Here is a 27,453-nt window from a genome sequence, read left to right on the forward strand (position 1 = left end):
TGATATAATAATAATAATAATAAGAAGAAAACATTGTTTTTTGTTTTAACTGTCAAGCCTTAACATGGAATTGGCTCAATCGAGGGCGATGTCCTATCCATTATGATGCATTTAATTGAAATGATGGTCGCATTTATTTACTTTGTGCTTGCAACTTTACTTTTGTAAAGGTCAGCTGGGGGAAAGAAAGCAAGAGGAACTCATTTGGGAGGCAGGACCGCGGCCTCCAGTGACTCATTGTATTGCCTGCTATGGGAAGGTCGTTCTACGCCGCTCTTCCCCGTGGGCATCAGCCTTGAAAAGAGAGTGACAGCCTCAGAGAGAGGCCGATAAGTAAATACGCTTTTAATAGGCTGCGAATAGCTGCTGGTAATCTGCGCGGGCTCGGAGTGGGCATGGCACGGGGGCCGACAGGGCAGTCTCCTGCGGTTATTATTAATGCTATCATAGATCAGATACGCCGTGGAGGAGAATGAAGGCAGATGATGAATTTGGGGCCTCCTGTCTACCCAATGACGTTGAGATGAGCTATGGAGAGCCGGGTAAGGTCATGGATGAGGATAGTGTCCAAAGACAAAGGACGATGCATCACGCACAATTTAGAGATAAATATATCGACTCCAATACCTGAATGGAAATAAATAAATAAATACATTTTATATATATATATACACAGACACACACGCACATGTAAGAAAGTTAAATAGGAAATGTTTCAAATTACCATGATATAACTCAATGCCTGTTCTATTTATTTTAACTGAGATGTGTGTGTGTGTGTGTGCGTGTGTGTGTGTGTGTGTTTGTGTAACACTGCAGCCGCTGTCTCGGTAATTTGACCTGGGTAATGGACTTACCATCGGTGTGAGATGAAAGAAGTTCAATGTGTTTTTGGCTCTTAAAAAAAAAAAAAAAAAAAAAAGAAGTGCAGCAGCAGCAGCAGACGATATAACCTGAAAAATTTGGTTCCTTTCTGGCACACATCCTTCCAGGGGAGGACTGCCTTTGTGTGGATGGCGTTACAGCTCAGAAAGTGATCGCTCTCACAGCCACACATTCACTCCGCAGCTCTGATGCCTTTTGCAGCTGTTCCACAGCGAATGTATTTCCTTTACAGGATCGAATTGCACACATTTGCTGGGAAACCAAACGTCGGGTCTTGGAAGGGAAGGGAAGGAATGTTGGGAGTGAGGCTGAGAGCCCGTCTTAAGACATGCTGGTGGTAAGGCATTCTGGAGGGGGAAACTGGCATTCAGTGGTCAATGAGATTTTAATGAGATTCACTCCCATATACTGTGTGAATTAATTAGATACCTTAAATGATCTACAATGGATATTGAAAATCACTTAGTCCAACCAACAAATATATATATATATATATATATATATATATATATATATATATATAAACATGAATTATCTAGAAAGTGTTAGTTCAAATGCATTACATATTTAGAAGATGGATATTTCGACACATGTAAAAAACATTTGTTCTTCAATCATATCGCAAACCTTAGAAGTCTAATCCTCCTCTGCAGGGGGACATTTCATTATAGCGCACTATGTGTAGGAACAAGATCTGAGGTCAGACAGAAAGCCATGTCAGATATATACATATATATACACATTATAAAATATACTCTCACAGTATATATTCACAGTGTATATATACGTGTATATATATATATATACACACACCGTGTAATTAAACAGCAGACTAATGTAATTCAATACATTTGGAGGTGAGATGAAGCCGCTGCGGGTGATGTCATCCACCCGAGGTCGCTGCTGCCCACCGAGTGGCGCAGTCACGCACACAGCGGGGAAGCTCCAAGAGATTTCCTGCAAAAACAAAACATCAACTGTGTGGCCACGAATCACCCAGTGATCCCGTCATTTAAGGGGGGGGGGGGGGGGTGAAGATTTTGAGTTGGATTAAAAAAAAATTAACTAAATGTAAGACGAGAACAGAGAGAGGGTTTTCTAGATAGATACACAGATAGATAGAAAAGAAAAGAGAAAAGTGCCAATACACAAGAAACAATCAACCAAAAAAAATAAAAAAATGTATATATATATATATATATATATATATATATATATATATATATATGTGTGTGTGTGTGTGTGTGTGTGTGTGCATTAATATATATATATGTATAACATGAAACTTCTGAATTCGCACTCTGAAATTGTTGACGGTTGCATATATATATATTTACACACACACACACACACACACACACACACACACACACACACACACACACACACACACACACACACACACACACACACACATTAAATCTGTACATATAATACTGGGTACTACATATAGTACCAGGGTTCTACAGGAATAATGTCATTTGAGGTAATTTGAATGATATGATGGTTTCTTATCGCACCCCACCCCCTGTGGATGATCAGGTGCCTGTTGGGTGCTGGAGTGCCTTGCCCCCCCCCCCCCCCCCAACACCACCACTTTTTCCAAATCTTCCACTTCCACAGTGGATCGTCTCCCCTCGACGCAGCCAGAGGAACATGCGTGAAGCTGCTTTGTAGAGCCCAGACCTCCGGATCGGCGCAGGAGCTCCACCACACACACACAGGATAAAAGGTGAAGAACGAAATCATCTGATGCAGATACCAAGCGTTTGAACTAAAAAAAAATAGAAAATAAAAATAAAAATAAAGTGTGCGCTTTTTACGCACCGGATGCTGCCGGAGTTGCGTGGAAGAGCCGGAGGAGCGCCGCGTGGGCTCGTCTTCTATGGACGGATGCTGAACTTCTACTATGGCTTGAACTCGTCTGATTTCACCATTTATTCCATGATGTTGGACGGTCATTGACGTCGGAGCAGCTCGGGTTTCACGACGGTCCGGGGACTGGACTCTCCAACTTCTGGATCCGGGGAACCAGTTTATTGACGCGGAGAATCCGGAGGGAGGCTGCGGGCTGACTGGAAGGGAAAGGGAATCACATCGGACCTACATCTGCATCACTCAGATGCTTGTTGGACAAACCCCCGATCTCATGGAAAACAGCAGCGCGCAGGGGGACGCTTGCACCCAAGTCCCCGAGAGCAAATTCTCAAGCATCCGAACCATTTAATCTGTCAAAATGTTTTGAGGAGCGCTGCGAAGCCCGCGAGTTGCTGCGTGGAGATGTTACTTTCCAACATTTTCGGGGGGAAAGCGTCGTCCGAGTTTCATTTGAGCCGCTTCTTACACCACAAGCAATGTTTTTATTTTCATTTTTTGTTTTTTGCATTTGTCCTCTAGAGACCCCTTGACTTTAGAAGATGCCTTTCTGTGCGTAATGATGGTGCGCGGACAAAAATATCTTTTTGAATGATCTAAACCCCCTCTTCTTCTTTTTTCTTTTTGTTGGCGGACTCTCTCTTTCCCCTAAAGAAACATGTTGCGCATCCTCGCCCTTCAGTCCGTCGTGTTACTTTTAGGAGGTAAGCACATTTCCCAGCCTGGTCCATGTGTTCCATCCTGCAGATGTTATGATGAGATGTGATCATTTCCAAAAAAACCCCCCAAAAACCCCCAACTGATAATAAAGTTGGTGATTAACATGTTTAACGGGGACATTGTGGCTTATGTTACTACTTCATTAAGTATCAATTACGGACATGCGCCTGATAGATGAGTGTACAATGAGAGCTTATTAATAAACTACTGTAGGGCCGGATGACCCCACTATAGCAATCCAGTCTATATACTGCTGTATATCAAGATTCAGAGGCCACACATCTTGCTTCATTGGTCAGATCTGGTCCCTAGTGTATCAAGTAGCCTACTCAGGAGGGAAAAGGTCACAGCAAGTGTTAATGTGTGTTTCTCTTCACCAGCGGCAGCTATACATATAAGGTCTGTTTATTGTATTTCCTTTGCCTTATACAATGAAGGCACATTGCACATCACGGTGAAACAACAAAAGAGATTTTACTTTGCTGGTTCTTTTCCTTTCCCCACCCTTCAATTCTTGGAAAAATCGCGAACAAACTGCATGATTAGGCCCTGCACTTGACCCGTCATTATCGTCATCATCATCATTATCATCATCATCATCGTTCTCTCTCGGAGCAAGAGGTAATTGTCAGCATTTAGTTGGGCGTAAAGACAGCCAGGCCAGCGAGATATAGGGCTGATCCCATTTTATAAAATAGCAATTTGATCCATAACCCCATTACATGGAAATATTAAGCTTGCCCACATGATCTCCCTTGATCTTACCTGGATTACATATCATCTCAAACAGAAGATTATTATATATTAAATTATATTACATTATCATAATATTTCCCATGTCCTCTCTCCACCATTAGACACCTTGAGCTCTCAGGAAGTACAAAATTAAGCATGACCATGACATGACATGACACCAGCTGAGTAGTTCCCCAAAACCAAACAACAGCACACAACAGTGGTACTTTTCTCCAGTTGACAATTAAATGAAATGTTTTGGTGGACATATCCCCATATCCCCTTGGCCCTCAACTTCATGTTTATCATTTTAAGGGGATCAAGCCAGGACAGACACCCATCCACCTCTTTAAACGCTCTCTGTCCTGTCCCTTGTCTTCATCTCGTCAAGACATCACACCGGTCTGTGTGTGTGTGTGTCTGTGTGTGTGTGTGTGTGTGTGTGTGTGTGTGTGTGGGCGCGCGCGCGTGTGTGTGTGTGTGTTTTATTTTTAACAGAACCCCTTTATTAACCACATCAGAAGATCCCTGGGTGATTTCCCGCTGCCAGGAGATATTATCTGGAATTGTTTTGTTTTAGAATGATCCACTCCACAGTGGTTCCATGCTCCAGCGCTCTGGCAGGGACCCAAATGCTCCTTTTTTATCTTTTTTTTTTTTCCTGGCCCTGGTGGTCCCTGTTAAAAGCTGCAAGTGATGCCCTTGAAACAAGCAGGGGGCTCGGCACGACGAGGAAGAGAATTTGGACACGCGATCAGATGAACGCTTTTAAGCCCGTCGGTAAAGGAGGGAAACGTGACCACAGCAGCTTTGGAGGAAAAGACAACAGTAGTCATTGTGTGTTTATTGCATTGTCAGTGACAACTGCTGAGTAATTTGTACAGGGAGCCCTCAGGTTTTAATCTCAATAATGCAAAAGACCCAGTTACCCCCAGTTGAGAGAGAGAACGAGAGAGAGAGAGAGAGAGAGAGAGAGAGAGAAGGATTATTGATAGCTAGTTTATGTTGGCCTTTATGATATCCTTCATGCTCCGCCATATAAATTGGATGATTCCAATTTGCTAATTAGCAGCCATTCACATTCACAGCTTGTCCTAGAGCGGTTCAAATGGTGTTAAATAAACAGATTTCTTGACCCCATTGATCCTAAATTCAACGTTGAGGTGTTGACCAGCCCATCATCGCACACCCGACGCTCTTAACAGGAGCTTATATGATAGAGCTGATTCCTGGATTAAGAGATGTGGTCTGACTGCCTCTGCGACAATGTTCCTTGTGATGTATTTTCGGTGCAAAATGCCCCCCCCCCTTTTTGCATTTCCATTGAGGTGACGCACCTCGCATCATTCAGCATTTCCATGCAGAACTCTGGTTAAAATAGGAAAGAGACCTTTTCTCCTTCAATTTCCATTCCTTCCCTCGTTTGATCCGCCTCGGCTCTCGGTTTCATAGGAGATTATTGGAGCGGAGCAAACGGAAAAAGAGAAGCTCGATGGCGGCGCTGAATGAGTTTTAAACCCCTTCCCCGGTTACCAGACCTGCTCAAGCAAAGAGCTTGATTACAAGTGTGTGTGTGTGTGTTTTTTTTTTTCACGAAATATACTGTAAGCCGCAGGACAATTGCTTGAATGTGGGTGTCTGGTGGAAGTTTGGATCTTTCGCTGTGAAACAAACATATTAATTATATCTCTGCTATTGACAGCCTTTGTTGCGCCAAGCAAAGCTCTTTCATGCTCGTCGCACCTAGACCCTGCGTCAAAAGATGGCATTTTCCGCCTTGCAGGGACAAGGTTTATTAACATAGCTTCATATACGATTTCTAAAAGGGAGCGTCTGCCCCTGTGTTAATTGGCTCTTTTCACTAAGTTTGACCCCTTGTTTGCTCATAGAATTCCATTAAGAGAGTTGATTGGATTAGATCTATGCAAAGGGTTTAACTGGCGTGGAAGGCGGAAAGGGTTTCACTGCAATAATTGATAAATATGCTGATGCGGTGTTTGAAGTTAATTTGTTTGTATCGGTGTGTTGGACTGGAACAGAGGACCTTCCCCATAAACCTCCCCCGGGAATTTGGGGTCGGAGTTTCATAACAGCGGGTTCCTCCATCCTGTAGGGACATAGGAGACCAGGTGGCACGTGACACTTTTACACCCTGACAGGCGCCATCAGGACAGTTTGGTTCCTGATGGTTCCTAAAATTGCCGACACATGCTCTGTCTTCTTCTTCTTTTTTTTTTGGGGGGGGGGGGGGGGGTTCATATCCCAATCCAATCTAAAGCTGCTCTCTCACACTATTATAAGATTGCCCCCAAGTGCCCACTGCTAAATTGCGTTGAGAAATAATATCTGGCAGGAGGTGTTGCCAGAAGATCCCCCCCCCCCCCTTCTGGATCAAAACTCTCAGTGCGATGCTGAGACGTTTCTGTTTCTCAAACACACATTTTTATTGAATTTTATCCCATGTAATGTTCCTGGGAATGGAAAATGGCAGTGTTTAATGTAAGACACTTTTGTACCATTTTTGTGAATAAAACAGACTCAAGTGATGGGAATTTTTATAATATTGACAGTATTTGATGTATTTTACATCACTGGCGTGTATTACACCTTGATAAATACATCTTTAGAATGTTTAAAAATGAACCATTTTAGTTCAGTCCTTATTTTGCAAAGTTGAATTAAACCTCTCCAATCAAAGAAAACCCTGAAAAATTTGGTTAAACAAGCAAACAACAAAATACAAACGTTATTGTTCTGGACGAGGTGCCACATTTCCTTCGCTGCTTTCTTGGCCGGGGCCAACTCTTCCTCTGCCAGTTAGGATGCAACGACAACTTGTTCGCCTTTGTTATTTATTTTCTTTATTTGAATAATAACACGCAGGTGGCTGGACAAAAGGCTGTCAGTACATCTGAGCGTGCGGAGTGTCGGGCTACGTGCAGAGCCGTCTGTGTCTATCAGAGGTATCAGAGCTTAATGCATTGGAGGCAATGATCTGATAGGTACATATTGTCAGGGCTCATTGACTTCTTTGTGGCGGACTTGATTGATTGTCAAGATTATGTTAAAAACCCAGCCCTGCGCCTCCTTGTGATTCAGCTTGCTGATGCAATAGAATGCTGAGCAGCATTCCACATCTACCACTGAATTTAGCCGGTAATATATTATTCTTCGCCTTGGGCTTTTTTTTGTCTGTCACAGAGCAATTACTATTGTCTGCTGTGTTTAGTTAGAAGTCGATTAAGACAATGTCCTAGATTCATTTTACTGCATAGCTATTATGAAAAAAAATAGTATTTCCCAGATTGGAACTAAGTAAGAGTTTAATGATTTAAAATCTCATCCGGATTTCAAGCTGCAGACAACTGCAGTATCAACTGAGTCAGCTTCCCTTTTATTGACGACGAAACTAGGTCGGAGTGCAGTTAAGTCTCGATTGTACATCAGTATGAAATCGTAGATTATAATTTTAGCTCTCTGGCACCGGCAGCCATCTAAAAAATGAGATGGGTTTTTTTGCTAGAAAATATATGTCAATGTCCCAATGGAGGCATTCTCCCGGCCCTTGTTTCCAGCAGTAGCCGTGACTTACAGCGACTCCAATCCAAGTTCTACAAAAGGAGAAGAGATGGTATTCTAGTTCATAAGAATATTTTGGGGGGATTGGGGGAAGTTGTAGGCAAAGTAGGCAAAAAAGTCCCACATTGTATTACATATTGTATTATTAAGTTTGCCGTCGCTATTATTGCACATCTTATTATCACAAGTGCCAAATTTCCCCCCGCTACTCATGCCATAGTTTTCAAGCCACCATTACATGGAATATACCTAAATGACCGCCTCGATCCTGACGGCTGTGCTGTAACTTTGTGGAAGGTTTCGGCCAGCGGTTCACCAGATATTTAACTTTATGTGCCAAATTTTTGCCTAAGAGGTTTTCCAGGGGAAGAAATAGTGCGGCAAAGAAATCAGTTTGTCATGGAAACATACAGTATGTAAACTTGGTCAGAGAATCCCCCACATAGTCCTGCACATACATGCACATATATATGCACACACACATTAGGCCACATTTCATTTCACCAGGAATTGTATTTATTCTCCCGTCAACAACGTAAACATAGTGCTTTCTGGAGCAGTCTTGAACTTAACAGGAACTTAACAGGAACATAACATGACGACGACCATGATGTGTTTGCTCATTTGAACTCAGTTTGGTTTTAATAGGTCTAAAGCGCCTCGAGGCTGTTTGCTCAGCGCTCTGAGTACTTAGAACACCGGAGTACGTCTGTGTCCCCAATCAGCGCTGACACAATCACAGGCTCCTAATCAGTGCCAAAGTAATGGTCACCTCAGAGCAACAATCAACGCACGGTTAACGTTCATGCGTACTGCCGCATTCACAACAAACAACGACTGTCAAAGGGATAACCTCCTTGGATTTCTTGATCCCAAAATCCTGTAAAGCCCTATAACATCATAAATACACTTAATTACATTTTCCACATATCTGTACTTACTCAAGTACATTCACGAGTTAGAGACCACACCACAACAGAAGGACTGAGGTTATTATAGTAATTGACTGAAGATAACATGTAAAACGCGAAGTAATAGAAGACAGGCGATGATGGTGATGATGGATGAGAGAAGAGATGGTAAGGGTACGACTTTGGTGAATTGGTGCTTCCGCATGCTGATGGCTGGGATGATGGATGGCGGGCTTGATGAAGGATGGAACACCAGCAGCCTTGACTCAGGATGGTGAAAAGAGTCTTCGGGGCATCAGGCCTCAGCCGTGCCTTCAGATCCCCTGGTGGTTCCTCAGGGATGGAAATAAAGGGAGAGAGGGAGCGAGAGGTGGAGACTGGGGGTGTGGTGGGTTGCGAACGCTAAGACAACGCAATGTCGTGTGGATCTGACGGGTGTATGTATGTACAGTTGATTGGTAGTGGGTGTGGTTGGGGCGTGGTCTCTGCTCCCGAACCTCAGTTAATTCTAACCCCATTTCGGCTTTGGAGACTTTCAACTTTTACTCCTCTGCATTTCAGAGCAAATACGTGTATTTTTTAACTGTACTACATTTCTAACACAGCTGTGGTACTTTTGCCTGATATCAGACAGAATTGTCAACTTGATACACTCCGTTTCCATCTTCAGTCTGACATTGCCTCAACTCCAACTGATTTCCGTGGGGGAAGGTGATTCGATTTTCCCTAACTAATCACTAGAGACCAACGTATTCATCTGAATCGAAGGTCATTTTAAGTCGACACTGATGCTTAGCCATGCCAACATACTGGTCTCTCCAGGGTTTTAAGAGTGGAGTGGAGTGAAGTAAAAACAAAGCAGAGTGCTGTTCGGATTTCAAGGTAATTTGTACTTCAGCCTCGAACAGCCTCGATAGCAGCGTCTATCTTGTCGGTCGCCATTGTTGTTATTACTTCTACTTGGTTACAGGCGGCACAGAGCTTGACAACGCTTGACGACAGGTTGACAACGGCGGTAGTCCCACCCGTGGTGCTGATTGGCTAACTGTAGTCCACCGCGGCGCTCAATGGACCACAAATTTTTCAACCGAGAAACCGCTATTCCATGTCATGATGCCAGACCAGAAGAATCAGTCACCCCTGTGGAGTGGGCAGATTCAAAGGTCTGGACCCAGGCAAGTGATACTTGGGTTAAAAAGAAAATCTGGATTTTCATGAACACAATTATAGGCTCTGTTATATCAGTGCACTGGAAAAGTACGGACAAGTACTTTGACTTTTTATAATTTATACTAAGCACATTTAAGAGCAAGCGTTTATATACTTTCACTTAAGTACAGATGTCATACCCTTACCCTTGAGAAATTGAACTCCACTTGCACATTACCTCTAAACTCAATGCAATGGCAAACAATACTCTGCGTTGTATGACAAGCAGATGTCAATGTGGTACTTTCACGTTTACTGGAGTCGTTTTGTGTCAGGATATTTGTGCTTTTACTTAAGGAAAAAGGTCTGAGTACACAGACTTACACCATCAACATTTATATTGATGTCATGTTTTTGAACACTGACGTCTTGCTTCCAACTCCCTGCAGGGTGTTTATGAGTCGGCTGCTGTGTGTGTGTGTGTGTGTGTGTGTGTGTGTGTGTGTGTGTGTGTGTGTGTGTGTGTGTGTGTGTGTGTGTGTGTGTGTGTGTGTGTGTGTGTGTGTGTGTGTGTGTGTGTGTGTGTGTTAATCACTCACTCAAGAGGACAGTGAGCTGATGATGGGGGTAGAGGGTATGGGCACAGAAAGTGTGGCGGTGTGAGTCAGACGCCCCCCTGGCAGGTGTCACCGCTCGCTGGGCGGCTTGGCGCAGTGCTTGCTTGTGCACTGTTTTTAATTTAACTCCGTGACCGCTTTTCTTTTTTCTTTTTCTTTTTCTTTTACTCAAATTGAAGTCAAGGAAGGGGAAGTTTGTGAAGACATGACGGTAACAAAGGATTAGCGGCAAAAATAAACGCTTCCAAGTTAATTGGAAGTTAATTGGAAGTGGGAATAGAATTGGATTGAGATGTTCATGTGTGGCGAGGGGGCAGTTGTTTCCCTCCACCTGGTTCAGCCGCCTGACAATCACTAAATCATCACTGATTTAGTGGCTCCATTACAGTAAGGGAATATTATAATCATGTATGTATTATGTGATAAATGTTGTATTTTTCAGTTATTTTTCTGTGAAATGTATTTGTTGTTCTCTAAGTTTGCACCTACAGTAGGACCTAGTAAAGTTGAAATATATAGAAAGAATCTTTTGTCTTTTAATAATAATAATAATAATAATAATAATAATAATAATAATAATAATAAAAACTAGAGTAAGGTGCCCCCTTGTATTTCTCCGCAGCCTCCTCCACTGTAGAGATCCAGAGTGAACATACAAGGACTCAGGCTTCCTGTTCGAGAAGCCCTTGGCAGGAGATGTCTCGGCTTCCCGGGGTGCATGTGATCGATGCTGCCGTCTTCTTTTACGTTGCTTTCACGTGCGCTTTTATAAGAGGTCTGCTATACGAAGGGCCCCACACTGTAATCACGTCTGCCGGGGATATGGCAACCGCTGATATTCCGAGTGAACTAATCTGCACCGTGTGCAACCGTAACGGCACACCCTCTGTGCAAAGAACGTCTAATTCCATCCGTGAGAGTGGGAAAAATAAATCAACTGGTGTCTTTCCCAGTCATTGCTTCTCAATGAAATGCTTTGGCATATCAGACTTGTTTTGTGTGTGTGTGTGTGTTGCAACTGTTATTTCTAAAAGTCTGTGGAAAAAAAAAAAAAAAAGCTAGATTGCTTTCACAAGGGCGTTTTTGTGCAGACCCCGCTACGTGACTGCGGATCATATAAAACTTTTCAATTTCGTTCCCATACCCTGCAATCATACATTCAACAACGATGCCCCGGACAGTTTATAGTACTTCCATCTCAGAGGAAAGGATCCAAAAAAACTTAGTACACACTTTCATTGGGTGATTATAAAGTGCAGTAAACAGCGAGTGTGTTTCACCATGAAGTAGAAATGAGCATCTTCTCCTTCTCACCACTTCTTCTGTCTGACACCAGTACAATACGCTGGACTCCAGTCTGCATGTTGAGGAGGCGACTTGTTTCATTGTTTATGTGTGTGTGTGTGTGTGTGTGTGTGTGTGTGTGTGTGTGTGTGTGTGTGTTTGTCTGAAATCTGGCTTTGGAGTGAGTGAGGGGATCAGATCAAAACGACTTTGAAACAAACCAGGACTGAGCAAGAAGGCACAGAGATGTCCCCCCCACACACACACACACTCGCACACAGAGACATGCATGGATGCACACACACACACACACACACACACACACTGTAGAGATAGTCGAACCATATCAATTATTTGATAACAGATCTACTACAGTTCCCACCATTTTGAAAAACTTGTGGACTTGTAATTCTTTTTTTTAGGTATATCCCTGCCAGTTGCACCAAAGAGCTTCCAGGAGAAGTTTCTGTGTGTGTGTATGTGTGTGTGTGTGTGTGTGCTATAATGATTGTCCAATGTTGATAGAAGAGGGAATTAGACGATAGAGTTAAAGGTAGCATGAACCCAAGCCTTTGACCCTGTCTCTCGTTAAAGGTCCTCTACATCTGCGGTCCCCAACCTTTTTTACGCCACGGACCGGTACTATGTCAGACAATATTTTTGCGGACCAGCTATGAAGGTGTGACGGAAATATAGCCAAACGGCATTAAAAACAACAGGATACGTATTATCTGTATAACTCTAATAATTTATTGCGAACAAAAAAACATTAAACATTCAAGTTTAGTCTTTTTATTCATCTCAAGTCTGGGAAAACACACATCAGAATCTAGCTTCCGCTCATCCAAAAGAGGCATAAAAAGTGAAACATTTTAAACAAAATGTGATTGATCGTTTAACTACCAGGTCAAAAATTCTCAAGAACAAATAGATGTCACCGGGATCAACTAAAGCAAATCGTACAATATGAAGTGCGTACAATTTACAGCTCTCCATAACGCTGAATCAGTGGGAGCTCTGGGCTTGTTTCTCTGCAACGAGACGCTCCCATCTCGGGGGATGGGAGACAGTGGCACCCGAAGTGTGTTCCGAATGTCCAGTTTGCTCCGTAGTACTGCAGAAAACCCTGCTTCACAAAGATATGATGTTGCAAATGGAAGCAGGGTTTTCAGTGCCTTTGTGGCGATCCCTGGATATTCTGCTTTGATTTTGATCCAGAATGTCGACAGAGTTATTGTCTCAAACATACTTTTAAAGCCGCCATAATTTGCGATCCCCAGCAGGGGCATGCTCCGTTCACCTTCTGCGTTAACAAATGGATCGCCAATCCATTCCTTCCTAGTTCCCGGGTCTTTTGTTTTTGGGAAGTAACGCTTGAACTCTTTCGCCTCCTCTGAGGCGGGACTCGCTGGCCATCGACCGTAATTCCAGTGTTGACAGTCACATATTCTTTGCTACGAACTAGTTTCAGCTTCCCCCCCCCCACCCCCTAAGGTGGACAGCCAGTCGCCGCCCCGAACGAGGTCTCCGGCTTGAACCGAAAGCCACGCCCCGAAGCCAGAGAATGACTAGCACTCTTGGGATTTGAGACGAGGCAGCGATGGTCAGCGTTCAGCGAGCGTCTTTACCTGAGCCATCCAAGTTATTTATTTTTATTTTGCGACTCCGCACCACAGGACCGCGGCCCTACACAAAACTTCATGTTCTTCTTCTTCTTCTTCTTCTTCTTCTTCTTCTTCTTCTTCTTCTTCCTCTTCGTCTTCTTCTTCTGTCAAACCCTCTGAGCTTCCTTCAGCCGCCCATTCAGAAGAAGTGATTCCAGTTAAGAACAGACTCAGCCGATGAACAGAATTATCTTTTTTTTCTTTGTCTGAAAAATTCCCAGAGAATATTTTTTAGGCTTTTTTTTGTCGTTTATGAAATAACAAAATGTCCTTTGCAACCCGGCGTATCTGCTGCTTTCAAACCTGACTAGTGAAACATTTCTCCTGAGATGGTCTTAAGAAACCTTTAACAATATTTCTTCATTTCCAAAGATAGTTTTGGAAATGAAGACCATGAAGAACATTTGAGATATGTTTGTACTTAACGTTTATTTTTGGTGATACATAGATGTGTGCAACACATCTATGTATCATCTGGGTGAAGGTATAAGCCCTGCCAGGCTTGACATTGACATATTTCACATCTGAAAGCGATACAACCAGAGGCTGGTATAGTCGGCTGGGGAGCATCTTTACTGGAGCAACATGATAAGAAACGGGAGATAAAAAACTGGCCTGCTTCACTATTCCCTGTTTTCTAGAGTAAACATGGAGCGGGTGGAAGTTGCGTAGTGGCAGCATCCCAGAATGCCAGTGGTCTGCACTATCAGCAATCATTCTGATAAACTCACATTTGGTGTCAAAAATGACACTCTGCGTACTACGTAGTACATATAGGCATGATCGTCCAAAAAGAACGATGGCTTTTCGAGCACACTACATCTTCATATACCAGTTCCAGTTCCTCTGTGCACTTCGTGGCTTGATTACGAAATGGTGCCTTCCATTGCTTTGGACTCACCTGCTCTCAACCATTTTTGGCTGTTGTTGTAGCTATAAGTAGCGTCATCACAATGCATTGTGGGATTTGCTCGCCAGTTTAGGCGCTGGAATCTAAAAAGACTCACATACTAACTTTGTGCACTAAATAGTATGTGTGGTGTGGTGGTGGTGTGATTTGAGCAACCACACCTGTCTTGGGTCTAGTAAATTGGGCCTGGGATCAGGGGTGGCTGTACGCCTATTGCTTGTCAGAGCAACCAACGAGCACAGGTTAAACCACCCAACCCCACACACAGGAGGAGCCCTTGTCATGAGATGTTAACATCTGCTCCAGGCTTGTTCCATCTTGCCCACTCTCTTCAAAAAACTGGTACGTCACATCACCTCTGTCTCTATGTAAGAGCCTGAAAACGCCACTCGGGTGGTGTGTGGCAGGCAGACCTAACACAGTATGCTAGTATTTGATTTCGTACACAGCAGTATTGCTTAAATAAGTTTACCCAGTTTTGTGCAAAACAGAATTCTGATTGGCCAATAGCGGACATCGGAGGTCAAAATAATGAATAACGACCGCTGTCTGTTAATAATAACCATTGTCGCAGGCATCCACTTCTCCGCCTGGATTCACGTCCCTTGCATAAATCCACCTACATGCTGTTGCTAACGCTAACGCTAGATAGCAGAGGCAGCTTGTGGCGCTACATAGAAATAACAATGGAAAACTTGAAAAAATTATTGTGGATATGTCAAATGTCACTTTAATAACCGTAAAATAGCTTAGACATGTAGGGAGAAGTTTCATTATCGGTTACTTTGTTGTGGACTATATTTCTTAACGGAAGCTCTAAAACTAGGGAAACTCGTTCTTAAATAATTTAAAATCAAAATTCCATCTTTATTCCTTCATTTGGTAAGGAGCTGTGTAATAGGCCGGTCATGTGTCCTCCTGCCGTTCCTCTATTGCGTCCATCAAGGCTTCTGGACAGTGAACAAAATGTTCCCTGCATGGCCACTCGCACAGATATTGCATTTTCAGCAACAGATTCTGTCAGCGATGCTTTGTACTGGCAGGCTCTTTCCCCTTGTTGGCACTTTAATGACTTTCTCTCCCTAGATCAAAACAATGCTACTTGCTGGTGGAGTTCTCTGACAGGTTTTTTAGGTTAAACCACCTGCCAGTCCATCTGGAATCACAGTAAAATGCTCTATGAGACACAGACGCAGCGTTGCCATTATCAAAATAAACACAAAGTCTAACTGCGGCTTTTGATTGCAGCTTTTCTCTGCTTTAGTGTGGAATGTACTGTCTGACAGGGAATGAATACATCCATTTAGTTGTCAACCTGAGCAATGCTAATTCCAAGCAATTTGATGTGCAAAAGGAAAATAAGTAAAATGTATAACTGTTACAGTCATTTTGTAGACCAGTGGTTCTCAACGTGGGATCCAGAGACCCCCCAGGGGTCCTTCAAGAGGTTCCAGTGGGGTCCCCGGCAAAATTATGAATAGTTAAACTTCCGCCGTTATTTAATTTAAAAGACATTGCTACCATAAGCGATGTAAAATAATACTGTTTTGATCCTAGTTTCACTGTTATCTCTGTGGCTTGAGTATAGACAGGTCAATTGTACTATCAATAGAAACCTAGAAACCTAGTCCTAGATCCTGAGGAATCGAAACCAACATAAAATATACCTGGACAATACCAATAAGGGTCAAATTTGGGGCGGGTGCCGTGGCCCGGCCCGAGGGTCCGGACCCTCCAGACTAGGGGCGGGTGGTGGCCCGGGTCCACCCATGAGCTCTGTGCAAAGTTTGGTGCAGATTGGACAAGGGGTGGTGTGGGGTCATGGTCCTGGATCTCAGACGATGCATTGGTAATGAGGTTAAAAGTTTTTTTAACTGAACTTGGATGTGTTAAAAACACTTATTTTCCATGGGAAAAAAAGTAGCTGGAACACTTTGAAACAGCTCAGGCTCATTGTAGTGCGGCTGCCTCTTGTAGGAATTTAGCCCTGTCAGGAAAGCTCATAGCAGAATTTATCATCCTATATGTGGATGACCTTGGGGGTGGTTTACCAATAGATTTTGTGAAAGAGTCAGGCTAGCAGAGGGAGCACAAGAGAATACTGAGGCTCCGCGCTACACAACCTTTTCATTTACCAGGTCTCGGAGGCGTCTCTGAATAAAAAGGGATTCAGGAGATATCTTCCCTCCCCCCGCAAGAGACCGCAGAAACTGAATTAATTAAGCCACTACGTTTTTTTTGGGTGTCGCCACGTCCCCCGTCCAGCTCCCAGAGTGTCCACTTGGGACGTTAACAAACAAAAGATGAGAGCAACTGATTGGGAGACCTGGTTTGAACCTCCTGCGCTCAAGTACGACTGGGTTTTTGGACTTTTTTAGAGGTTAGGTGAAGTTATGATTGTTATGAGCCAGTCACGATATCAGAAACGTTTAGCTTATTCCGTTCATAAGAGGCAGAAGTATTTCATCTTCAAGCTGCTAAATGACATTTTGAAATTGGGAATAGCTTGTAATGGATGTTTTCCCACTGTCTGTAACAACTTGCTAATATAATAAAAGTATTTCACAGCCAGAGATGAAATTAAGGTGTATCAAAGTACTGGTAAGCTCAACTAATGAGCAATCAAACACCTTCAGCATTATAGATGGTAGTCACTATTGGATTTAATTAAAAAGTTGATTCATCTGTGTTCTGAACAGAGCCTTTTATTCATGGTGAGCACCTTGCATGAAATTTATATAAATCGACTGTCGATTCGCAGTGCATTTTGAAGACACTGTCGTAACGTCTGCAGAATATTCCATCTTTAATTTTCATCGCCAAACACGTTACTTGTTGTACTTACTTTGCCATGACCCGTGGCTCCAAACAGGGCTTTTATTTTACCAAATGTCACTCACCACTCACACAGAGGCCGACTCACTGCGCCTCTGGAAGCCCTGTGTGTTTAGCTTGATTTACGGTATTGTTTTGGCACTAAAGGCCAGCGCCAGGGGAAGAAACTCACTGAGGAGGCCCGTTTGAGTCGTCGATAAGTCCGGAGGGGGCCGTGGGAATACTGATGGCTGCACAAACACGCCGGTTGTCCCCGGCCCCGACACTTAGCCAAAACACTCCCTGGTCCTTTCCTTCACCCCAGCAGTGAGCGCTGGCACAGAGGGGCGCTTGTGATGCCTTTGCATTGCCATCCTCGCTCCCACACACTCTGTGACAACACAGCTCCAGATGCATCAGGGCACCATCGTCAGCACCTGGATGTTCTTCTTAAGTACGACACCCGCCCTCCATAGCCCGCGCCCCACCGCCCTCCTTGAGTCGGGTTCGTCTCCCCACGTCCCCGGCTGGAACGTCGGGGACCAGCAGAGCTGCACTGCAGTGTTTACTCTTCCTCGGGTCGATAGTGTTTAATCCCCAAGATGATGCTTTCTCTCATGAACTCAGAACCAGGGCTCCCCTTCTCCATTACTCTTTATTAGTGCCGAGCATCTTAAATGTGGCCATCCATAAGACACCAGGAAATGCACACACACACACACACACACACACACACACACACACACACACACACACACACACACACACACACACACACACACACACACACACACACACACACATACACACACAAACACACACACACACACACACACACACACACACACACACACACACACACACACACACACACATCCTGCATGTCACATGTCAGCATGGGCCGACACACACACACACACACACAAACACACACACACACACACACCCACACACACAAACACACACACACACACACACACACACACAAACACACACACACAAACACACACACATACACAGACGATCACTAATTTGAACCGACCCACGATCAAGAGCATTAGTGCTGATTGGATTCGGCTCGTCTCCAGAGCGGAGCTGCATTGTTCTCTTTGGAGGAGCGGAACGTTTTCTGGGAGACGATATCTCCTGCCCCTGTGGCTCCAATTCACACTGATTATCCAGGTGGTCCACAGGCCGCTCCCCTGCCTGACGGATTCCTTTTCTATGAAGGCTGGCACCAAAGTAATACCATATTGTGTCATGTATCGATTCTTTTCCCTTTGCCTCCTTTTTGAATTTCTCGGTGGCTGAAGAGTATAAATCATTCCCAAATGATCCTTGAAGGAAATATTGTATTTATTATTCTTGACGCTCGGGCACAAATTCAATAGGCCTTATTAATAGAACACGGTGAGAAATATGATGCGGGTAATTCATTGGGACCAGAAAGCTTTCTCTCATCCTTCATGTTTAAGAGTGTCCTGTTTGGCATTCAAACCAAAGCCCGCGAACAATTAGGGGCAAGCATGAGGGTCAAAAGGAGAGTAATTGTAAACCTTGAGCAAAGAGTGTTTAACTCCTTTAATTCGGTAGCACTGCTTTAGATCTTTTACTCTCGTCCACTCTCAGAGCAGACTCTGAACTGGCACTAGAGGTATCTTAGAGAGAGGGTGGGCATCGTAAAAAAAAATGTAGGTATCGTAAAATGATCCTGGAGCGATTCTACTGACAGGCCTTTACATAATCCTTAAATCTGACTTAAATAATCACATAAGTGCATCGCTCGCACCTCTTCATCTTTTTATTACATTTTTTTTGTCCACCGTCGCTGTCAGTCCACTTCGTCCACCGGTTATTAAACTTTCTGTCCTTGTTCCTGATTCTCTGTCCCTCTCGACACAAGTGTGATGAAGTGGAAAGGGAGGCAGCCAGACTGGCAGGGCCAGGCAGCCGGGCACTCCTGTGTGTAGGCATCACATCAGGGCCAGGAGTGGGCAGACGGGAAGCCCCCCCAAAAACACACAGACACACACACACACACACACACACACACACACACACACACACACACACACACACACACACACACACACACACACACACACACACACACACACACACACAAATACACACCCCACATCCCCGGTGTCCTCCGTTGTGGCTAGTCATTTCACTCAGCCTCTGTGTGTGGATGAGTGCTGCTGCTTGCTCTGCTGGTTCCGCTCCAGCTTTGTGAACCCTGCAGTGGAAGTCGCAGTCACAGTATGAGTGAGCTTGTGTACGGACCATAGAAATCATGTTGGTATTGACAGGTTGTTCAGCAAATGCCATTTTGAGATGTGCGTGTAGACAAGGGAGGAAAACTTAGAAAGCAGGACTGCAGAGGTGTTGCCATAGGAGTAATTGTTGTCCAATGAACTGTTTAAACAGAATGGAACATCCGAACTGTCTATTTCATTATATTGGGAAAATGCCACGTATTAAGACTAGGTTTTTTAATTCATGTGTCATGAAAGACAGTATATTTTTTCTCCAGGGAGAGGCATTTCATTGTTATCCCTTCTATAACTTTACTAAAGGATTTTGACATGAATGCATTTTCTATCATAATGAGACTTGTCCTGATGTGTTTTCTGCTGAGCATGCATCCTCAATCCTTTGTCAATGAAAATCCTGTCGGTTTCTGCTTGGCTAGTTGGCTAGTCAGCACTCACTCACTGATGAAGAACCTCTCATTTTTTCTGCTCACCATCTGAGTGAATCTGCTCCATTGAAGCAGTGCTCTGACTCGTGTCAACCCTATGTTCCCAGGGTCCTATGTCCCTAGGGCCCTATGTTCCCTAGGCCCTATGTTCCCTGGGCCCTATGTCCCCAGGGCCCTATGTTCCATGGGCCCTATGTTCCCAAAGACCTATGTTGTATGTTCCCAGGGCCCCATGTTTCCAAGGTCCTATGTTCCCAAGGCCCTATGTTCCCAAGGTCCTATGTTTCCAAGGTCCTATGTTCCCAAGCTCCTAAATTCCTAGAGCCTATGCCTCCAACTTCCTATTTCTAAGGTCCTATGATTCCAAGTTCCTATGTTCCCATGGCCCTATGTTCCCAGGGGCCTTTGTTGCCCAGGCCGTATTTTCCCTCAACAAAAAATGAAAAAACATACTCAAACCTCTGGTATAGTAACAAAAATACATAATCTGATAGTAGGTGTTCAGTAAATCATAAATGAAATGGTGTTTATAGACAACCTGTCTCAAAATATGCTCTGTAATTCACACACACTTTTTACTAACATTGCAAAACATCAACAGAGTGTACTGTAATAAGACCACACCTATTGCATAAATCTAGCTCTTCAGTATCAAGGAAAAGACTGCAAACAAATGGTTGAGGGAAAATAGAACATACCTATTGCATACATCTAGATCTTCAGTATCAAGGAAAAGACTGAGAACAAAGGGTTAAGGGAAAATAGTCCACTACCAAACAGCAACACTTCACAAACCCATCCTCGGCATTTGAGGAGCACTGCTTGCCTTGTTAGTGCTCACTCTTAATCTGCCTTCCACCGCCAGTACAACATTTTAGCCTATTATCTGTTCTGACAGCTGAGTAGAGCAAGGTCTCAGAACTCTATATTAATTTGGATTCTTGCACTGCCGAGACTTATCTGCTCCAAGACGGACATTGGCTTGAATTTGATCAAGGTTTAACAATAATCCAAACAGTTGTAGACCAAGACCTGAGTTGTAGCACAGTGCCTCTAAAAAAAATAAAAGAAATAGCATTTCTGTGTTCCTCTATTGTGAAGAGAATCAATTTGTCTGACTCAGCATAATGGTGACCGTATTTTCTTTTTTTTTTTACAATTTAATGTGATACAGTAGGGAAATTTAATTATATATGATGTGAATCATAAAACGCATGCTGAAACAGATAATTTTTTTTCTTGGGGTTGAATAATCATTGTTTCTTTTGTCTCAGCATTTCTCAACTTGCTCTGAGTCAGAATAGGACAATAGTTATCCATGGTGTTCCACATGCACTGTTTTCTTTTTAAAGCACCTTTTCTTTTTTGTGACGCATTATGTTGTGACGCTGAAAACTATTTGAACGTAAACTTGCTTTCAACTGATGTTCATGCATCTTATATCCTAGTTTATGTTGTCATCCCACTTCTGCTGCAATAAAGCACAGCAAGTATTTTTCTGGAGCTCAAAGGTAGGTTTCCCTGGGCACTGGGTAGCCTCCCTTTGCTCTCAAAACAGCCTCAATTCCATGGATTCTGGTCCATGTTGAAATGATTGCATTGTGCAATTCCTGCAGATTTGTCAGCTGCACATTCATGCTGCGAATCTCCCGTTCTATGACATCCCAAAGGTGTTCTATTGGATTCAGATCCGGTGACTGGGAAAGTCACTGAAGAACATTGAACTCACTGTCACGTTCATGAAACCAGTTTGAGACGACTTTTGCTTTGTGACACGGTGCATTATCATGCTGGAAGTAGCCATTAGAAGATGGGTAAATTTTGGCCATGAAGGGATGCACATGGTCAGCAACAAAAGTGAAATAGGCTGTGGCATTCAAGCAATGATTGATTTGTATTTACTGGCTCAAGTGTGCCAAGAAAAAATTCCCCATATCATTACACCACTCCCACGAGCCTGGACTGTTGACACAAGACAGGTTGGATCCATGGTTGGATTCTGAAACTAAATTGTTTTTTGTTGATTTATTACTTATACACTCAGGTACCTGCTGAATTTGCATTTTCTTAGTTTTGTCTAAAACAAGATTATGTTTAAAAATATATTATATTTTTAATTTACTTAAAGGGGACCTATTATACTCCTTTTCAACAGGAGTCATACAGTAGGTCTCTGAGGTCCCGAAGTCAAGTTTATTTGTATAGCCCTTAATCACAATACATTCTGAAAGGGCTTCACAAACCCACATTTCAGATGGAAATCAACGACATCCCCTGGCCCAAACCCTCTTTGAAGTTTTTTGCTGAAAATACCCCTCAGATTATGCATTCCAGCCATTGTAACATGCTTAAAAACCCCTCCTGTTCCTGACGCTCTGTTTCAGTGTTTGTCGCTTTAAATCAAAATAAGCTGCTTCTCCCCATTCCCACTCCGGAACCGTTCGCCCCAGTTCTGTGAGCCCGTTGTATGAAGTACCTAAACTTTCACTTATTTCACCTTAGCAGTCCACCATAATCTGTTTCTGAACAAAATTGAGGCGAGAAATAAGCAATCCAATTGCTGAATCTACATTCATACTAGATCTACGAGGCCTCATTTAAAAGATTGGTGGCGGGGTTACTCAGATGGGGGGTGGTTCTAATTCTAACGTGTCTTAATGTGACGTAGGAGAGACAAATCTGAATGGCTTGTTGAATCACATGTTTTCCGACTGGGTTGTCTTACTTCACAGTTTGTGTGTTAGTAGGTCCATCAGAGACCCAAATGCATGTGCACAAGCACTGAAAAGGTGAGCTGTTTTTCACAACAGGTCCCCTTTAAGATTTCAAGGATCATCTTTATTGAAATTAAAGATTTGCATCCATATGCTGCACTGCATTTTTCAGCATTTCTTGTTTTGGGTAGAAAAATAAACCGCAGCCACTGCAGCAAAGACACTGCATAGCCATTTTAGCTGAGTAACTTGCCTCAAAGCAGGGATCCAATCTTCAAAAATGTCTCCAAAAAACATTGTAAAAATCTCAATCGATGATTGCTTGCAACGTGTGATGAATACAACTTCTTACTAACTGCTCTAATTTATTCATTTTATTATTCATCCCTTCTTCTTGACTAGTTATTTGTAAACAGCTCTTTCTTCGCTGTGTCTTCTTTGGAATTGGATCTGTGAAGCTGTCCTTTCGTGACCAAATCAACTAAAAATTAACCTTTTCTTCTTGACAGTCATGAGCAAATACATGAGCAAGTTACACGACTGAGGATGTTTTTTTTTTATTTTATCAAAGCTGTTATCAAGTATTTTTGTTTCCCTTTTGCATCAAATTCCACCCCCTGTCCACAAATTTCTCATTTGTAAAGTGATGACAGTGTTTCCTTTTTTCCAAAAGCTATTACATTGGTTCAAACAGCTCCTTTGATATTTATACTCAATGGCTTCCTTTTGTCTTTCTTTTCGCTCTATTTTTGGTACAGACCGGCTGGCAAAAACAAACGCAATGCGTAAATAAATTTTAAATGCGTTCTCATCCAGAAACTCTATTTATTTAAAAATGTAATTAATTAGTCATTAATTTTGTCTGAGACTGTTTTCATGTTTTGTTCGTCAGATGATCTTAATAACTTTTTAACTAAAGGTTTTTCTCCTTAAAGGATTATATTCATAGTTTTAGTGTGATCAGTGGCACTTTACATTGTGCTCCTGAGAGTGTGTGAAGTGTAAACGTGCGCTTACTTATGACATGGCAGACTTTAAGCCTTTGTGTCAAACAATAAACAACAAATCTAGTCACGAGCTGGGCAAGATAAGTAGTGAGGGTCATGTAGAGAACCCTTTTCTCAGCTTGCCACTTCGATTGAGACATCACGGTCCGAGACGTGGAATAGGAATTGGGATCATTATCACCTGGGGACCGCGAGACATCTCTGTTTCCCTGATTGTATGTGTGTCTCTTCGCCGTTGGTGGACGATCAGGCCTTTCATGTGTCGGTGTCACAATGGCGCACCCACAACGCACAACAAACTGCTCCGCGGTGGCTTGTTTTTCTTCATCCAACTGCATTTATAAAGACAGGGGCAGGAGAATTTGGATTTCATTTAAAGTGGAAGTTTGTTGGAAGTGTAGTCCTCATGTTTTCCGTGGAACCAGTACTGGTTACTGGGCCCCGGCAACACAGGTGCGCTGCCCTTCAGAGGACTTCCTCAGTGCAAGGACGCCAAGGGTTGAGTGGGGTGCCATGAATCACAAATCCCTAGCTGATTTTTAAATTGTCAGAACACTGATTTACAAGGGCGGGTTAAGGAATGAAATCGTCAGGCCGACGGGGTGAAGATGGGAGGGTGCAGTGGGAGTGTTATCACACAGCAGATTGCTCTTGAAGAGAAGGTCAAAGCCCGGTCTGAATGTGATTAAAACATTTTTATATGTGTGCGTCCCACTACCCACAGGACCAGAGACGATACAACAGAGAGTGACGAGACGCCCCTTTCCTAGCACAGAGCCTTAAAACCACATGAAAACATTACATAGTGTACATTTGTTCTTGGACGTTGGATGCTATGCACAGTGCAAAATCATTTCTTATTCATATCTATCTATCTATCTATCTATCTATCTATCTATCTATCTATCTATCTATCTATCTATCTATCTATCTATCTATCTATCTATCTATCTATCTATCTATCTATCTATCTATCTATCTATCTATCTATCTATCGTAACAAGCCTTTGAGGTTCCAGTGAGAAGCGTTATGTCTGCTGCCTGTTTCTCGCTGCTGTCTTTGTTGTTCCTGAAGCCATGGCCGAATGTTCAACGATCCCATTGTGAGCTTGTCCTGACTCAGCTCTTCTCCTCCTCTTCTCTCTGTTTCATAGTGGCCGAAGGTCGGGTCTTAGAGGGACTCCAGAGGTACTCCTCCATGCCAACTTACCTGCCTGTCAACTACCAGGTGTTGAATGCTGAGTCAGCATTTTTCCTGAAGGAGGCCAATCAGGACTTCATGCGGAACTCTAGCCTGCTGTTGCGAACTGAACCATTCTTCATCTACCAGGCTCGCACCTTGCCCTCGGTCAACGCCAGCTACGGACCTCTGTCCGTGGAACAGCCCGTGCCTCTGGATCTTCTCCAGAGTCCTGGGACTTTTCCTGCCTCCTCTTTGTTCACCTTCAACTGGAAGGTGCAGACCTTTATCCTCAACACCAGGATTCACTTGGCCAAGCCCAAAGTCCAAGTGCTGTTCTACATCGCGGGCCGCGACTGGGATGACTACAGTGCCATTGACAAGTTACCCTGCGTGCACATGTTTGCCTTCCACGAGACCCAGGAGGTGCGCGGCTCTTGCCAGCTGAAGGGGGAGCTTGGACTGTGCGTGGCGGAGCTGGAGCCTCTGGCCGGATGGTTCAGCCCACCCAGCGTGAGGCCAGGCCGCCAGCGGACCCCCGATGCATCCGAAGGCACCACGGTCGAGCTCTACTACATGCTGCACTCCATGGAGGCGGGCGAGTGCCACTCTGAGGCACGGAAGAACGACTTCATCCGATCGGGGCAGGAGGAGCTGTTTGGGTCGTACACCTCCACCCCCCTGAGGCGGATCAGCAGCGTGAGGCTTTACCAGAACCCGACTCCTCCCCACCTGGTGGAACACCGGCTGGATAATAACTTCATGGTCATGGTGCCCGCTGTCCCCATGAAGCAGCGGGACACGGTGTCTGCCTTCATCTGTGTTTCCGCCTACTCTTCCGTGCAGATGTTTACTCTCAGGTGAGAACATACTTCTCTTCACTTATTGTAACTGTTGGATATTTCGATGAGGCACGGTGAGGATGCCTGATATAGACTATTGCTGCCAGTCAGCAGGCATTATTGTAATCACATCTAACCATTTGCTTTGCAGCTCACTCAAGGATTTATTTCTTATTTACTAAGGCACACAACAAGATGAGCCCCATTGTCATTGATCTGATGAGTCAACAAAGAGAGCCACTAGTGAACCCAATGCATTCGGTTCAACGTGTCTTGTAGATCTATAACAAGCTGGAACACTTTCTCATCTGACCATTGATTGACATGCTTAGAGCTTACCTTTACAAATTCAGGGAGAGAATGTGCTTTGAAAAGTTAAGAGATACCTTTTACTCTTAGCACTAAATTATGAAGTGTTTTGCCTCCATAATTAATGTACGGTCACATTTGCAGAGTTTTTGTTCCATGAAAAATCCCATTTCCGAGGCTTTGTCATTATTATAGGATTGTTATTTTGCATATATGACTACATTCGCTGAAGATAAAGCAGATGCTAATAAGACAGCGTGCACATCTACATAGATGTAGATACTTACAACCACATTTGCGTGGTTGCCTGGTTCAGAACGTTTAAACATTAAACGCTGCTACTAGGGGTCAAGCAAAAGTTATCAGCCTAAGATAAGAAAAACAAGCCCAAAGCTAAATAGTTTTCTCCTTATAGATGAATAGAAGAGTTTTGTAATATAAGATAATACTAATTGTGTAACAGAAACAAAGTAGTTATTAAATACCGATTGTCTTGCCAGGTGATTGTTCATTTAGATGTTATCGTGTGAGCTAATAAATTAGAAGAGGCTGCATATAAGTCACAAAATCCACATCAGCGTAATGTACATAGGTTAGCTGTTAAGCCTTAACAAGCCAAACCACATTTGCCAGTGTTATTTACTTGCTGTTCAACATTTAATTACAGGCTATTTGTCTTGGTCTGATAAGGCGGTTAGGGCATTTTTTTTCTCCCTCCTCCTAAATTCATGAACTCCAAACGATCACTTTCATCAGTAAAAATGAACAGACCAGGTTGTGCCACGGAGAATGCGATGCCTGCGGTGTTTGCGATTTGGCAGCCGCACACACGGCGGGGCCCCCGGATCGGTCCAGCTGAGGGCTGCAGATACTGAGGGCCATCTGTGTGGTCCTGGGCGATAAAGCCGCCGCCGTTTGTTGGGACACTTCATCACCCAGGCGAGGGAACTTTGATCTCTCTATATTGGCGTCAGTGTGGCCTGTGTGCCGCGCACCAAGGTGGGTGACGGCTTTTCCCGCTGCCGCCCCGACTGCTTTTGTTGGGGCTTTGAAGGCTTTATTATATTTATTTATTTGTTTGTTTGTTTTTTATTTATTTACACGGATCCCCTCTTTTGATAACAAAACCCAAGATTTGAAGAATACTTCACACCTTGTTACAATTTTGTCCTTTTGAATGTTGAACATTGGTAATTACATAGCTGAAGCACAATCCCAGCCCCGTCTTTGTCACGCTGGGACAAGAAAAGGGCTGCATTGTTAAAAAATTAAAAAAAAGGGATAATCAGTGAGCCTTTCAACGAGTGTCTTTTGCTCGGACTCAATTTTCACCTTCTTCAGATCAACTATAATCAAAGGCTCACACAACGTCATGGTTATCCTCTGATGAAAGCGAAATACAGACATTTTAATCACCAATTGTCAAGGCCATTTGTTTCTTCATTAATGCCTGGCATGTCGAGCCTCGCTGGGATATTTCTGGCCTTACTTGGGCTCTTGAATCTTGAATCTTGAATCTTAAACTGTGATTCTGCTTTGACCTCTTCTACAGTC

General features: G+C 43.5%; 1 protein-coding gene across 1 annotated transcript in view; it reads left to right on the forward strand.

Annotated features, from left to right (window-relative positions):
• Positions 1-3,418: 3,418 nt before the first annotated feature.
• LOC307232860 (transmembrane protein 132C) overlaps positions 3,419-27,453 on the forward strand; it is a gene marked incomplete at its 5' end in the record, with an annotated part of 136,220 nt that continues 112,185 nt past the window's right edge. The window contains 2 exons of the mRNA XM_080004062.1: positions 3,419-3,464; positions 24,723-25,608. Coding sequence (XP_079860188.1) covers positions 3,419-3,464; positions 24,723-25,608 — 932 coding nt within the window. The remainder of the gene's footprint in view (positions 3,465-24,722; positions 25,609-27,453) is intronic.

Source organism: Zeus faber (assembly GCF_960531495.2).
Source record: "Zeus faber genome assembly, chromosome: 7".
NCBI lineage: Eukaryota > Metazoa > Chordata > Actinopteri > Zeiformes > Zeidae > Zeus > Zeus faber.